This window comes from Pholis gunnellus, assembly GCF_910591455.1.
Source record: "Pholis gunnellus genome assembly, chromosome: 6".
Classification (NCBI taxonomy): Eukaryota; Metazoa; Chordata; class Actinopteri; order Perciformes; family Pholidae; genus Pholis; species Pholis gunnellus.
In genome coordinates, this window is record NC_136532.1 from 18,996,197 (window position 1) to 19,011,394 (window position 15,198).

General features: G+C 41.3%; 1 protein-coding gene across 1 annotated transcript in view; it reads right to left on the reverse strand.

The window, feature by feature from the left end:
• Positions 1 to 1,206: 1,206 nt before the first annotated feature.
• Positions 1,207 to 15,198, reverse strand: part of galnt9 (polypeptide N-acetylgalactosaminyltransferase 9) — a gene marked incomplete at both ends in the record, with an annotated part of 73,407 nt that continues 59,415 nt past the window's right edge. Inside the window, 5 exons of the mRNA XM_079160532.1 lie at positions 1,207 to 1,353; positions 1,530 to 1,697; positions 8,139 to 8,234; positions 12,061 to 12,198; positions 13,837 to 14,022. Coding sequence (XP_079016658.1) covers positions 1,207 to 1,353; positions 1,530 to 1,697; positions 8,139 to 8,234; positions 12,061 to 12,198; positions 13,837 to 14,022 — 735 coding nt within the window. The remainder of the gene's footprint in view (positions 1,354 to 1,529; positions 1,698 to 8,138; positions 8,235 to 12,060; positions 12,199 to 13,836; positions 14,023 to 15,198) is intronic.

The following is a 15,198-nucleotide window of genomic DNA, read 5'->3' on the forward strand; positions in this document are numbered from 1 at the left end:
AAACTGAGCAAGTATAAAAGTTTCTTTGTGAGTTTAGTAATTGGAAAGCTTTCAGGGCTTTCTGAAGACCCATTAATCCAGTGGGCGGGTTGGAACAATCCCAGTACACAGTGCCAGAAACCTGACGAAGGTTTGAAGTAGTTGTGAGTGCATGCACAACAAAAGACAAGCGATTGTGCGGGTGGGGTTAACAATTGGCTTTACAATACAACAACAGAAAATGTGTAGTTTTCATGTAACACAGACACGTTCAGTCAAGGAGCAAAGGTTGATATACTTAATTCTTTGAATTGAAGACGGAAGTGATGTAAAAGCTGGGAAAGACAAAGAAGGAGAGGTGGCACATCATCAAAACGATTTTATTATCCTAATTGTTATCAGAGGACCGATATTAATTATTCACTTTTTACAATATATTACTATCATTAGACTGCTTTATACATTGTTTTATATATTAATCATTTTCAAATTATTTTGTACATGCTTTTGGGAGTGACATTCCCTGGTCAGATTAAACAGAAAAAATAGGAAAAAAAGGCACATGATTGCTCCTGTCCTCTGTGAGCAATACAGTCCAAAGAAACAAAGAACTGTAGTGGTTTGTGTGAGAGCGGGTGAAATGCCTCCCGATCAGATGATGGGCAGCCCCTTTGAAGCCTTTTACATGTCTTGCCAGTGCAGCACGATACGTCCAAAGCAATTTTCCAAATCACAGCCCAACATAATCACTTTGATGTGCAATTGACAAGAAATCATAACTTTTGATTTGCTCAGATGCACTGAGAAAAAAACAACAAGTTAACACTCACACGCTCACACACTCTTTTTCATCTCCAAAGATCTGATAGTTTTACAGTAGAAACAAAAGAATTACGAGGATCTTGAACCACCTTTGGGGGCTGCGCCCAGGTGTTTTGTTACTCAGTTCTGTACATGAAGCTGAATGTCAAACAATACAGCTTGCCATAAGGTCTTTGTGAACACGCAGCTCAGTGCAACATATGAATTGATCAGATTGTTCTTTCAGACTTAATGTTGGAAAGCTCTGTGGCCGGAGGGGAGCTCAGTGTGCCGAGCAGTCTGTATAGTGTGAAATACCACACTAGCACCACTAGTCCCTGCTCCTCTCTGAACTGTCCACATTTTTGAGATCCAACTGCGACTTTAAACACTGCCCAAACTGTCTCAGAGGTTTGTTCTCTGCCTTCAATGCCTGGGATGCTTAATCCAGTTTCGTATCATCCACTTCTGACCGGAGCATCTCTGGACCACCAGGCGAAGGCCAAAGTTGGCATCCTTGGACATTTCAACCTCCAAGCATCGGCCAGTGTCCCTGCTTATGATTGGGCCGTTCTGCAACGAAAACACAGGAGAGTATGACCAAAACTTGCACAATGACCTCATTCTTAGAACTCTCATATTCTAATGCCTGTTGTTAGGGTGTCAGTTATTAGCTATTCATTACATTCGGCGTGTCTGAATTGAACTGGTGAAGATCAGTGTCAAACGATCACATGTTTTCTCTTTACCTGTGTAAAGTCCCAAAGCCTCTGGGAAATCCTTGAAACAGTGTCACATTTTTTCAGTCTGGGAGTGCGTCCTCTGCCATCATCAACGAGGCATTTTGTGTCAGGCAGGAAGGTGGTTGATCCCAGGGGTCCTAGCTGGAGAAGCCCCTCAGTAGCGTAGCGGGCGAGCTACAACATAGAGAAAACCAATGTGTCACACTGCTGGACTCACAGAGTCTGGCATCAATCACAGCTTAAAAAAGAAAACAAAACACTTCGACTTTTTAGAGTGCACTTCAAAATCCATGGAAAGCACAAGCTGAAAATGGGCTTCAATGAGAAGAGTGAACGTGCTTTGTAGTGATGCTGTTTAGCTGTTCTGCTCTACGCAGACTGACAGCAGTAACTGCAGAAGCAGCAGGGTTTCAAGTTTTCAGGCCGGTTGGCAGTGTGCATGACGGATAGAAAACTTCTTTCAGTTTACGCCTTTTCAAGCAGATTACTTTAGGCAAAGAATCAATTGGCATAGAACTATACGAAATACACACAAATGTAGAGACTGCACTCTGCTTTTGGTTGATCCTCGCAGAATGTGAGGTGGAAAAGCTGTCATCTATCATCAAAATGTGTTCTTTTAGCTTCATTGACCATTTCAACAGTTTGCTGAAGAAAATGAACTTTATTTTGATTATTTACATCATCTGTTATTCTAGGTGTTTATTATTCATATATATTATTATTAATAGGAAGTTTATTTTGAAAAGGGACTCATGTAACGAGTGGAAACTGAAACACTGTTCCTGACAGTTCCTACAGGGGTACCTAGACCCTCATAGTGGGCACTGACCAAGGTTCAGTATTTGACGAGTTGGGAGTGAGAATGTCTTTGCTTCTTTGTGCGAAGTGCAAATTAAAAAAAGCTAATTATGCTAAAAGATGTCAAAGTCAGGTTTAGGTCTTAACTCAATTTAACCAAACATGTGTTTTACTGTAACATTTTATTTTTAGACTGGAAAACATATATTAAAAATGCAAGACTGTTTCTCATCACATGTGTTATTGTGGACTATTTCAGTGTACAGCACTGCACGGAAACAACAGCGAATAGCTTATTATTAATATTTATATTTCCCCAAACCAAAACTTGATCCCTGACTGTTTTATGCTGCAGATGAAAGGCTTAGTGGTGATACGTATCTATTACGTAAGGATACAGTATAGAGATAGAATTTATTATTTATGGGAGTGACTCTATCTGACAAATGAGATGCCAAAGATAGGGAGGTCTTCAGTACGACAGCAGCTCTGCTTAGAGGGGAACACGCATACATGAGTGAATCACACACACACACACACACACAGCCTTCTACTAAAGCACAGGGTAAGTATGCTGCGTTATTCACGGGCCTGGAAGAGTCAGTGTAACAGAATGCCACTGAATCCAGACACATTAAGAATGGTGTGTTTTCTAATGCTTTAGTGATGCATAAACATGACGTGTCCTTTTTTTTGTCCAATGACAAATTTGAGAAATTCTTTAAAAATTTCAGAGTTTGACAAGAAATGACCCAAATGACATTTTTGACCCCATCTCTGCCAATCGGTAAACAAAGCTGTTGAAGTTTGAAATGCAATAGCATGCAAACCTATCATTGTGTTCATATCCTGTACAAGTATCTTTTCAACCGTTCTCAGCATGTTAACATCTCTCCAAACTGATATAGCTTTGTCTGAGTGGAGGAATTTTAGAGCATGGATGGAGGAACTGGAGCTGCAGTGAGTGGCCTGTGTGGGTGTTGCTCCTTGTGAGAAGAGAGAATGCAGGTGGTTTTAATCCAATGTTCAGCCCTGCAGAGCCACTTTGACCAAATAGGTAAAATAATGAAGAACCACTTTGCGTGTCACTCACAGTTCACTGGAGCTGGTTAGGGTTGTTTATAAGGATGCTGGTGAGGATAATTCTTTGGACTAAGAAATGTCAGACATTTATATAAACATATTTCAAACTCTCAGTGAGACACATAATGCTGTGCTCTTTTTCTCCAGGTAACAGCCTAGAATTCTTCGTGTAATTTTGGATTGCTGACCCTTATCTTGGGTCTTTCAGGGTTACAGTGTAATGCTCTAAGAAGATTTATCCATGGTGTAAAGTATGACTGGGCACAAGGAAAATCTCATATAATCCCTACTAATACCTGTTTACAGCTCAGTCTGGCAACAGTTTATATGCTAATACCTTTAAAATGGGACCATAACAAATAATTAATGTAAGGAAATGATTCTGCTAAGCCAATTAACCTGTGCCTCATGCTGCAACATTAGATGCTCCATTGCCTTCATGCCATTGTAAAAATTCTGCAGCCCCTTTCTGGAGGTCAAGCTAATCTCAAATGTCTTAATTAGCTCATTAATGGTGCAACTCTGTGACAATGTCAATACAAGATGGAGTGTTTGTACATTGCATTGGGTTGTAATCTCCACATTTCTACCTTCCATGTACCTTGCTCCACCAGGAAGTTAGGAGTATGTTTATGCCACAGATTAGAACAAACATCTTAAGAAGGGCTTGGCTTGCATGGGGCCCCAGCACCGTACCTACGGTAGCACATGTTCTCTCCATGTGTGGCTACAGTCAGGCATGGGAATCATCCGAGTGAGCTTCCAACTTTAACACAAACCTCTAAAAGGTAGCTTTAAGAGGCCCCACAGCATAAGCGGTGCAGAGGGTGTCCATCAGCACCATGCAGATCCAAGTACATAGCTGGGATTCCTTGTGGGAGAAAGGAAGATTGCTTTTCCGTCCGAGGGCCCTGTTTTCATGGCGGTGCAGCAACTAGCGTAAGCAGCTCTCCGCTGTAGGTGTTCGTTATGGTGAAAATTGCACTGGGAATAGAGTTGTCAATAACAGCAAACTAAACACTTGATGCTGGGCCAGTGTGATTATGCAAGGCCATCCACTGTGTTTACCTTCATTAAATGCCATGAGGTTGCTACAAAATACACACACCTGTAAACACAACAGACTGATCGGCACTGGCTATTTATGCAGGAAATGCAAGATTAGTGGAGCTCGTTAATTCAGTTCCAGCCTCTTTCAAACTTTTATAATATAATATTAATACAGCAGTTTCTGTTTTATTGTTTAAATGCTTGATGGCACAACTGCTGCTGTCACATCAATTGTGGTATGATGTGATCATTTACAATGTGTGATAGAATTGTGTCTGAAATAGTTTAGGATTGCCCAAACAATTTTGTATCTTTTATCGCTATTGTCTGCGGTTGTTTGAGAGCTATGAGCAAGGGCGGATTATGAGACAGTGGGCCCCTGGGCACAGACATGCTAAAGACCCCACCATCTTTCCTACATAGGCACACCACACAGACTTTGTGATGTTTTTCCTTCTTTTTTTTTTATTGTTTTGCAAGTCTTTGTAGTCGTTACACATCTCTCTGTGTTTTTTTGTCTCTTTGTGGTGACTTTGTGTCTCTTTGCAATGCTTTGTGTGTCTTTGTAGTCAGTTGTTTGGCTGACACTTGGGGTCCCTGAGCCCGGCAGGGCAGTTCAGTAATGTATCCATGGCTATGAGACCAGTGATGTGACCTGCTGAGAGTGTATTTATTAATCACCACACCGTCTGATCTATTATCCAACTCTCCCAGTCCTTTGACACTTTGCGCTGCTGCACATATGATAATAATCAATATTTGTTACCTTGAATATGAATAGCCAAACGGACAAAACCAAGGGCTCCACTCAAACAGAAAATCTATGGTAAAAGATATATTACTTACTTAAACAGACTACTGCTGTGTGTGTGTGTGTGTGTGTGTGTGTGTGTGTGTGTGTGTGTGTGTGTGTGTGTGTGTGTGTGTGTGTGTGTGTGTGTGTGTGTGTGAGTGTGTGTGTGTGTAAAACAATGACGCAGGCTTTGTAGCTCCTCTGCCATGCATTCATTGCATTACATTATCGGACAAAGGTGAGGCATTGTCCATGATTTTGATTTCCACTGGGAGAGCCGGCAGAGAGAGACTCACTCCTGAGAAGCACAATGAAGAATTATTCTGGCCAATTATATTTTGTCCTCAGTAAACGGAGCAATGGTAAAAAGAAATGCAAAATCACAGTGTCCCACCAAATTGAATTCTGCCCCGCACATAGTAATGTCGGTCATCACTATAATCTAATGATACAAAGACATAAAATTCATCTCCATTTGTTTATTTCCCCAGGGGATCAGTATTAAAAGAGTCAGTGAAGCTTTACATTACTGGACCCCACTGAGCTCTCTGTAGAGGAAAGAAGGAGAGGCTGGTGAGCTGCTGGCCTCCTTATAATACCCCCTCCCATGACGGATAATGAACATGTCACTCACCAGCAAGAGAAGCAGTTTGGATAGGTGGGAAATGTAAGAAATATGCATGAATAGCATTTGCATGATTTGTCTTCAGGAATAGCTTCTTTTTTTTCTCAGCACAACAACGGGACAACAGCGTCCTACCCACAGTGTCATTTGTCCTGGTATCTATTCAAGTAAAGGTCATACTGAGCACACGTTCTGTTTTTCAGCAGCATCTGCCTGCATATTCATATAGCTAAATGCAATCACACCTGGGAGTGGTGCAGTGTTTTCTGCTGAGCAGCTCAGAGAGCTGTTGGTGATACCTTGCCTTGTACTGTGTATGCTATTGCAATCACAACAATGTCTCTGTGATACATTTTCCAAATTCATACTGACATCATACAGTGTCATTAGGCCAAGGAACTCATTTAAACACATTTGAACTAATCATGAAGCAGTGTTAATAATTGGCTGAATGTAATACTTAACTCCCACAAGCCTTATCCTCTGATGATTTTACTATTACAGAAAAAAAATACAGATGTCTAGGAAGGTCTATACTGCTAAATATAGTGGGTCATTTGGGCTTTACAATCTCTGTGTTCCAAAGCAATATGTCCATAGTTTCATGTGCCAACAAAAATGAATAGGCCTTTCTGTTAGCTGTTGTGAAAGCATGAGTTATTTGAATGAATTTATGAAGAATAATAGATTCTTTGAAACAGTGATTCTCAACTGGTGGGTCGCCACCCAAAAGTGGGTCGTGGACCCGTTTTCAGTGGGTCGCGGGCCTTTGCCTGAAAAAATAAAAGCCTGTGCTTTTATTTTGAAGTGGATTTTTTAATGCAGCGGAGTGCCGTCTATTCACACTCCTTAACAGTATTTGGCGTTAATGCCTTGTAATGCTAATATCAGCAGAGGATAAACTGAAAACTATACCTCTGTCAAATGACACTATAAGTAGACGAATTGAAGACACGTCGGATGACATCAAACAACAGACCACAGCTCGAATTTAGGCAAGTGGTCATTTTGCATTACAAATGGAGAATCTACAGACATAACAAACAAAGCAGTTTTACTCGTTTACCTGAAACGTGTGGGACGGGGACTGACAGGAACAATTTCTCTGCACAAGAGAGCTCCCTACTGCTACGACTGCAGAGGACATTTTCAGCTAAGGTTCAAACTGCACCATCTTTTGAAGTTGAACATTTTCCAGAATTTTATGGAATAACAATAGATCTGTGGATTTATTTTGAAATTATGTGAAAAAGTTTCTTCTTTGAATTGCATCTTGAATATAAAACTCCATAATGGGAAGCATAAATACCACGAATTGTAAGAAGTTGAATTCCAGAAAAAAAAGGACACAATGATGTGCAAGAATTTAAGTGGGTTGCGATTCTCACAAAGTGTTTTTGGAGGAGCATGATTTTATGTGGAGTGGTGGCCAATATACTCGCCCACACTATGCTGCAGCATGAGAAGTAAGGACAGATTAAACAATAAAGAAGGGCATGAGGACAACATCCACTAAATAACTTTCCTATAGTTATACCAATATATTTGATTTCTTTTTATTTACACAATCTATGTGTATTTAAATTCACACTGTAATTCCTTATTTTTCCAATTAAATGATATTAGAATAAAAGATCTACGAAGATCTAAAGAATCCTAACAGTAATACAGATGAGACAAAGCGTGGACTCTCTTAGTTAATGGTAATAAAATATGTTTTAGTATTTTGCACGTAGACCCAGCACACGCTGGAGGGATTATATATCTCATCTGGCCTGGTAAAGCCTCGGGATCCCCAGGAGGAGCTCGAAAATGTTGCTGGGGAGAGGGACATCTGGAATACCCTAATACCCTAAGCCTGCTGCAATCGCAACCCAGCCCCGGATAATCGGAAGAAAATGGATGGTTAAGGCAGCCAGATTTCTTTTCTTTTTACTTGCACCCCAAAGCCATCCATAAGTGCACTTCATCTTTCACACTATGTTCAGGTTTTCTGAATGTAGTTCAATTGAGATCTGCAGCGTTTTCAAATGCATTGCAGCTTTTATTGCAGCATGTCATATTTTATATATCACTTTATATGTATTTCTTTCTTATATTGTTATACATTTATACATTTATATATATATATATCTTATATCTTATATCTTATATCTTATAACACTGACATGCATTATTGAGTGATTGCTTGATGAACATAGCTGCTTAATGAAGAAAACAGTGAACATGGATACACAAACAGTTCATGACAAACTGGTCTGACCTGCGAGGACATGCCGTGGCATGGGTAGAGGATGGCTTTGTCGTCGTCCTCAGAGCCCTGGTCCAGGCAGTAGCCGCTAGCTTTGCTGTTCCTCACCTAAAAGACAACACAGAAGGTCCAGGTAGTACATGAATGATTTTGAAAAGAAGAGAGTATGGGTGGACTTAGGAAGAGACAAGAGAGAAGCTTCTTGTACAGTAAGTGGGAGGTGCATTGGCATGAAGATTAGAAAACAGGAACAGTTTGACGTGTTGGAAAATATGCTTATTCGTCTTGCTGAGAGTTAAATGAGAAAAGTTAAACCACTCGCTTATCTGTTAATTAAATAATTGTTACATCTACAGCCTACCAGCACCTCGCAGCTCACAAAATAAACTTATCTTAATTCTCTTGGAAGTTTTTTTGTTATAAAGCAGATATGACATGTTAGATATGCTAGTAGGTGGATTTTGTTACTTTTGGACTGAGACAGCCTAGCTGTTTTCCCTTGTTCAGTCTTTTGCTAGGCTAAGCTAACAGTCCCTTAGCTGTATCTTTAGAGTTACATACAACCATTAGAGTGGTACTGAGTCTCTGCTAGAAAGCAAGTAGGCAGAGGAATCAAAATGGTTAACTCTTGCATTAATTCTAAAACAGACAATAATTGTTGAAAATGATGATGAAGGGAAGGATCTCAATTCTCTCCGTTTCATAGGTTAAAAACCTTTCTCATTCTATGTTAAGCAGTGGCTAACCTGTTACGCCCACTGACTTTACTTTTACCTCTTTTTGGAAGAGAGCTATCTCTCTGTGTTTCAGGTCTGCCGGGCCCCCTTTCAGTGCCTGGAGCACCCACACCTGAGAGTCATCAGTCCATCAGTGGAGCTGGATATCAACCCCCAGATTCAGTGCTCCTGCCCTTTTTTTCTTGGCTTTCGAGCTGTTCGTTGGCTGCTGCTGCGGCTGCTGTCGTGAGCATTGCTACTGCTGAACCACTGTTTCGATTGCTCCTTGGTACAGCTCTATGAAGTTATCCTCCGTCTTGGCTGCTAAGTGGATGGGAGGTGTTTTGTAACCAGTCTGGATAACTTTGGGGAAACTGTGTAGGGGTTTTGTTGCCATTTACTTAGTCATTTATCCTGTTTTGTGGTCAGTTAGGGAGCTCAGTATTGTTTTTCTGTTTGTCGGCCAGTTTAACTTTTTGTTTTCTAGTTAGTGTGGAGGTTTTGCTTATTATTTTGTCTTTAGAGACCCTGACATCCTTGCTTCTGTATTAGATGTTTTATTTCTGTTTTAATCATCAAGCTTTTGCATAACTAGTTGTTACTTCCTGTGTCCCCTAGACACAATAAATAGGCTGTAACATAAGTGGGGGCTCGTCCGGGGTATGGCTCTGTTTAGTATATTGTTCTGAATGGCTTGGTAGACAAAGGTGGGTTTCCCCTAGCAGGTCCAGAGCAGCAGGCCCCAGCAGATGATCCCAAAGCAGCTGCTGCAGGGATGGCTTTGGTAGTAAGGCCCCCTGAGGTCCCTGAGGATGTGACGAGTCCTCCCCCTGCTGCTGAGCCACATGAGGAAAAACCATCTCTATCACCAAGCCCTGTTAAGATCGAGGTGGAGGCTAATGGACTGGAGTGGTGCTGCTTCAAGATGGAGCAGATAACATCAGCCATCCATTCTCCTACTACTCAGTTACGTTTAAGCGCCCTCAGCTTAATTATTCCACTTTGAGAAGGAAACCTTAGCTATGCTTCTTGCATTGTAACATTTTGAAGTTTGTGGGTTCCAGCTCAGCTTCTGTTGTGGTGTACACTGACCACAACCCCTTAGTGTTAAACATTATGTGATAAATAGGAAATAATGGTACATTAGGAATGGAGGAAAGCGATGAACAAAGATAATCTGGGGAACAGGGAAAACAAAGGAGTGTATAAACAGGGCAGACAAATTGTCAAATCAGGGGAAGGTGAGTAATTGAGGGCATGTCTGGATAATCAAAGAGGTGGGAAACACAAGCTCAAAAATGGCGCCTGTCTCAAAGATCTTACCAATCTTCCTCAGGTTCTAACTGATAAGATAAGCATACTGACAGATGAAACGTTTGCATGACTTCAGACAAACTTGGACAGCTTCTCAGGCACGACGCAGAACTTTTCATTGATGGGCTTGACTCATGATCTTCTTCAAGAGACTCACCTGTCACACCTTAAACATGTTAAACTACGCAGAATCTAGGTAGGTCAGGTATTCTACTCTTACAACAGCCGAATTAGAGGAGTGGCAATTATTATACACCACACTGTATTCAAGTTAGATTTAAAAGAAATAAAGACAAGAAAGGGCGCTGTGTTGTACTATGTGTTTTTAGCTACGTCTTTATCTCTCTATTTCATTCATTCGTAATATTAGGAGATTTCAATTGTGTGTCTGACTGCAATGTTGACCAGTACCCCCCCCCCCCCCCCCCCATTACCAGTAGGCTTCAGAAAAGTGCCAGTTTTTAAGATTTCTGTACTGATATGGAATTATTTGATGCATGAATGATTATGAATCCTAATCTGTATATGAAAGAAAATGGGGTGCTTTTTGTTCTGGTCAGGGCGACTTTTGTTAGAGTTTTTTTCTTTTCTTTTTATCGTCTGATGGCTGTTGATGTGTTGTGTTCCATCTGTGTATGTACCGTGTCATGCATGGTGTGCTGTATGTTGCTCTAGCTGTTTGATATACTATTAAAAGTAAGAGGGCTCTTGACAATGAGCTAGAACATTACATTAACATGGTGTTGGATATCAAGGATTTTGATGAAAGAACTGAACTGTTCCAAGAGTACTTCCTGCCTACTGGCTGCTGTGGTTATGTTTCCCACAAAATTTAATCTGAAAGCAAACCAATTGCCAATTCTTTGTTTATTACCCTTGAATAATTGTATTCCCGTGTGCACATTACACAGCCTCCTGTCTATCAGCTTCACTGAAGCTTGTTCACACAGTCTTATATCATCTCAAAGTGATGACCTGGCCATGACAGGATATTAACATGCTGTGACCGGTCCCTGTCTGTCTCTCCCTCTCGTCCAGGCTTCCAGATGGCGGTGTGTGTGTTGAGCATGAGCTTTGGTTCTGTGTGATTTGAATGCGTACGGCTTCATTTCCAGGTTGTGACACATCTATCATGTGCTGTTGTCAGGGAAGGTTCCACTCGGCTGGTCTGGTCAGTGTGCCCGAGTGCGGCGCTGATGCTCAGTGACGGATGAGACTCACTTCTGCTGCGGCGGCGGTGTGGCAACACAAGGCTTGTCGACAGATCTGAAATAGTGCCACTTAAGTGGCTGCCGCTCTGAGGAATCCATTAGCCGGGTGCCAGAGCCAAAACAGCCGGCAAGGGAAACAAATTCACACAGCTTTGATGAATCTAGAGGTTAATTTTGATGCATTCTGACATTGCATTTGCAAAGCATATTGATTTGCCACTGTTTTCCATTGCTGAAATTGATATGACGAAAAATGGTGTGTTTCAGCAACCCTCCAAATAGTTTCTGACTCTGGAGTGTGTTCAATTCTTCAACCTGTCATAATCCTGTTTTCTTCCCCCACTGTGCGGAGTGCGAAGCCAAGCTCGAAACAATCAAGTTGGAAGGGAAAACTAATAAGTGTTTAATTAAAACTCATTCTGACAAAATAACATCTAATCCTGTGTGGAGACGCTGCATTGCTTGTAGCAACAAGATCCCTTTATTTTAGACTGGCTACAGGGAATTCTGAATTATTTTGTTCATATTCTCAGAAAATCATTTTCTGTATTTAACATCTGTGGAAGTAAATCAGTTGTCTTAGTGTATGCATCCTCTTTAAACCACAGCTCTGTAATAGCATTACAGATGACGATGATGTAGCAAAACTAACATGCAGAGTATTTCAAATAATCCTGTTAGCAAGTATCTCACCTCGCCGTATGTGATGGTGTTGTTGTAGATCCGCATCTCTGGGTAGACGTGTTCAAGGTACCAGCGAAAACTCCGACACTGCAGTCTCTTCCTTAAGGCCAAGCGCTCCGAGACATCCCCGAAATCAACCCCAGGGTTCTGTCAACAAATGGTACAAAACAAAGAGAAAGAAAAGCTCTTAGCCAGCAGGCACTTTACTTAAGAACCAAGTGAGAATACTAGCTGCTGGAGAAATTAAAGACGCAAGAGTGCTGAGGTGCTGAGAGGACGCAACAAGCATTTAGTTAAGAGATGGATAGATGTGCCTGTCATGTGGGACCTTTATTGTTCTTTCATTAGACATGATCTGTGCTGAGCAAATTCTAATCAGCTGCTTAATTATGAGCCCTCACGGCCCTGCCGGCCTTATGGAGGTGGCTTCCCTGATTGATTAGGGGAAAGCCTAATAGCTGCACTGCCTGGCAAAGAGGCCTGATCCTGATGCACACATGCACACACACACAAAGCCCATAGCATTATGTGCATGTACAGTGCACGATTTAAAATGTGCATGGATATGCAAATAAACAGATATTCTATATAGTCATAGAAAATATACATTCCCATAGATATTGATGTAAATACACATACAGATATACACACAGACGTTTAGTTACCAGACACTGTTTCCAGGCATATCCTTCTCATCAGTTTCCCCTCGCTGTAGGAATCTAGAGCCAGCTGCTGAACTTGCTTTGAACATCTGTTAATAATGAATTCTAGTTGGAAATGTCCACCTTTTTTTTGCATAATAAAGTGACACTAACAAATGCATTCAATTTCAGTGAAATGTTTGGTATTTGGACTCGGGGCTGGCCACTGTGGTGAATCATAAAGCCTTCCCCCCACCAAAGTAATTCTGCTCTCAGCAGGTACCTCAGACAATAACAAGAATCTGGGATTGTGTGTATGGGAGGGTTAGGAGGGAGGGGGGGTAGATGGAATAATCGTAGTGTTGGGTCTTTGTACTGTACACAAAATAACTCTGCGCCACAGGACAGCTCAGGCAATAATGTGCCATGCCACTGTGTTTGTAATTACACTGGAGAAGGGATGTGGCCTGATTGGCTAGTTTGTCAAAGTCCCCCCCCCCTCCCCCAACATGTTCTCCATGCTGCACTCAATGGTTACATTTCCCCAGCTGGTACTTTCCTCCTGCACTTAGCGAGTTCTCATGAAATGATGTTTGTGTCAGATTTCTAGACGACATGCAGGCGTCCGCAGCATGTCAGACCTGTATGTGACGGCTACACAGCCAGTTATTGTTTGGTCATGAACAGCAGTGTGGCTGATTTGGACATTACTACGAGGCTTTCACTGACGTCCTTCACTGACAATCATCCCATGCATGGCTGAAGAGGCAATTAGGATTCGATATTAAACCCCTTATTAATAAAAGTAGCTGTTTATGATTTTGCAGCCCATCTCAAAGTTCCTTGAAAGCAATTAAACTAAACTGATGTGTATGAATATAGATTGATTAGACATGAGGCTCATCTCATTCACTTAGTGCTCTTCTCTCATCTGTTTGGAGTGAGACTCCACTGCTTCCTCACTCTGCCGTTGCTCTGCTGCCAGTATGAAGGTCAAATGGGATGAAATCTGAATTTTGAATTTCTATTGACTAGTGTCTCCGGAGAGTCAGGCTGCATGTCTGAATGAGCAAGTGAGAAAAGAGGAAGCAAAGGATGCTCAGAGTTTGAGGGAGGGAGGGATCTTAGATGGAGAAAAACTTACATTCATGGGAATGTTCCAGGCCATGTAGACGTGGGATTTGTATTCATCCATCCACACCTCAGCGGCCCTCAGAGCATTGCGCTTAGCGTAGTAATCTATGTCATTGTTGTAGGGCTTCTTCGTGCGCTCGATGTGAGCCACTCTGGCACACGGCAAGACTTCCATACTGCCTCCACACTGCCACACCTAGACAGCAGCAGGAAAGAGAGTCCATGTTTTAATCAAACGTGGATTCGCACAGGAAAGCTTTACTTTTCAAATATACATCAACATAGTGGAAATGGAGGATGTTTTATTTCAACAGTCTGGGAGCAGTGGAAATTAAACTCCTCCACAGCTTTTGCTTACCAGAAGTGTCACTCGACTCAACTCAACATCAAGTCAAAAGAAGTCTTGCACTTAGGAATAATGACTTCACTTGGGCTCCAGCATTTTAACTCAAAAATGTGAAAATGTGAAAAATGATTCCACTGAAAAGCCTCCTTTTTCTCATTCTTGAGGCAGTCACCCTTGTGTTAGCACATATGAAGCTTTAGAACAGTATTTCCCAAACTTTTATTCTTGGGACCAACTTTTTTTTAAAATGACAAACAATTGCAGTCCTCTTAAGAAGAATCTGTTAGCTTGGGAATTGAAGGGAAATTCTGGTTCATTACAATTTGGTTAATTCATTTCATAGTTTTGGCCATTATTCCTATCGGTCATGATAACATTGTACCCCACAAAGTGAGATCATGGAACAGAGCAACAGTGCTACAACAACGTTTTTCATGACAAGAAAAAGCTGTCAGAAAGTTTAGCTTTGAGGTCAGTCCAAAAGTAGGTACAGCCTTGCACAGGGTGTGTGCAGAAGGTCAGTATTGACTCCAGAGCTTGGTCTGTAAACAGTGATGGATGTTTGCAACCTTTTTAAACAACACATTTCAAGATCTTAGCTTACTCAGTGAGTACAATCACATTATTACTAATGGGAACAGTATCCGAAACCACAGAAATGCAGGGCAGCACAGTTGTCCTCTCCTCTGTCCATCTGCATGCTTTTACCATTCTATGCTAAATTAAGTCAAATCTGTGTTACATGGCATAAGTTTATGAAATAAATAAATCGTGCTTTAGATAGTAGAGAATAATAATAATTTTGACCATTTTAATCATTGCGGCTATGATGCTGAAGCCCAGTAGTTAAAGGAGGAAAATACACACATATTCACATCTTGCCACTTTTCAGAGCAAATTTAAATACAGGGAGGAAAGGTCAAATATGCATCTTCATTAATGCATCAGTTGCATCGTGTTAATAAATGGATTTGCTGTAATCTGCCTTCTTATGCAACCTACTGATTAACATATGGGATGTATGCA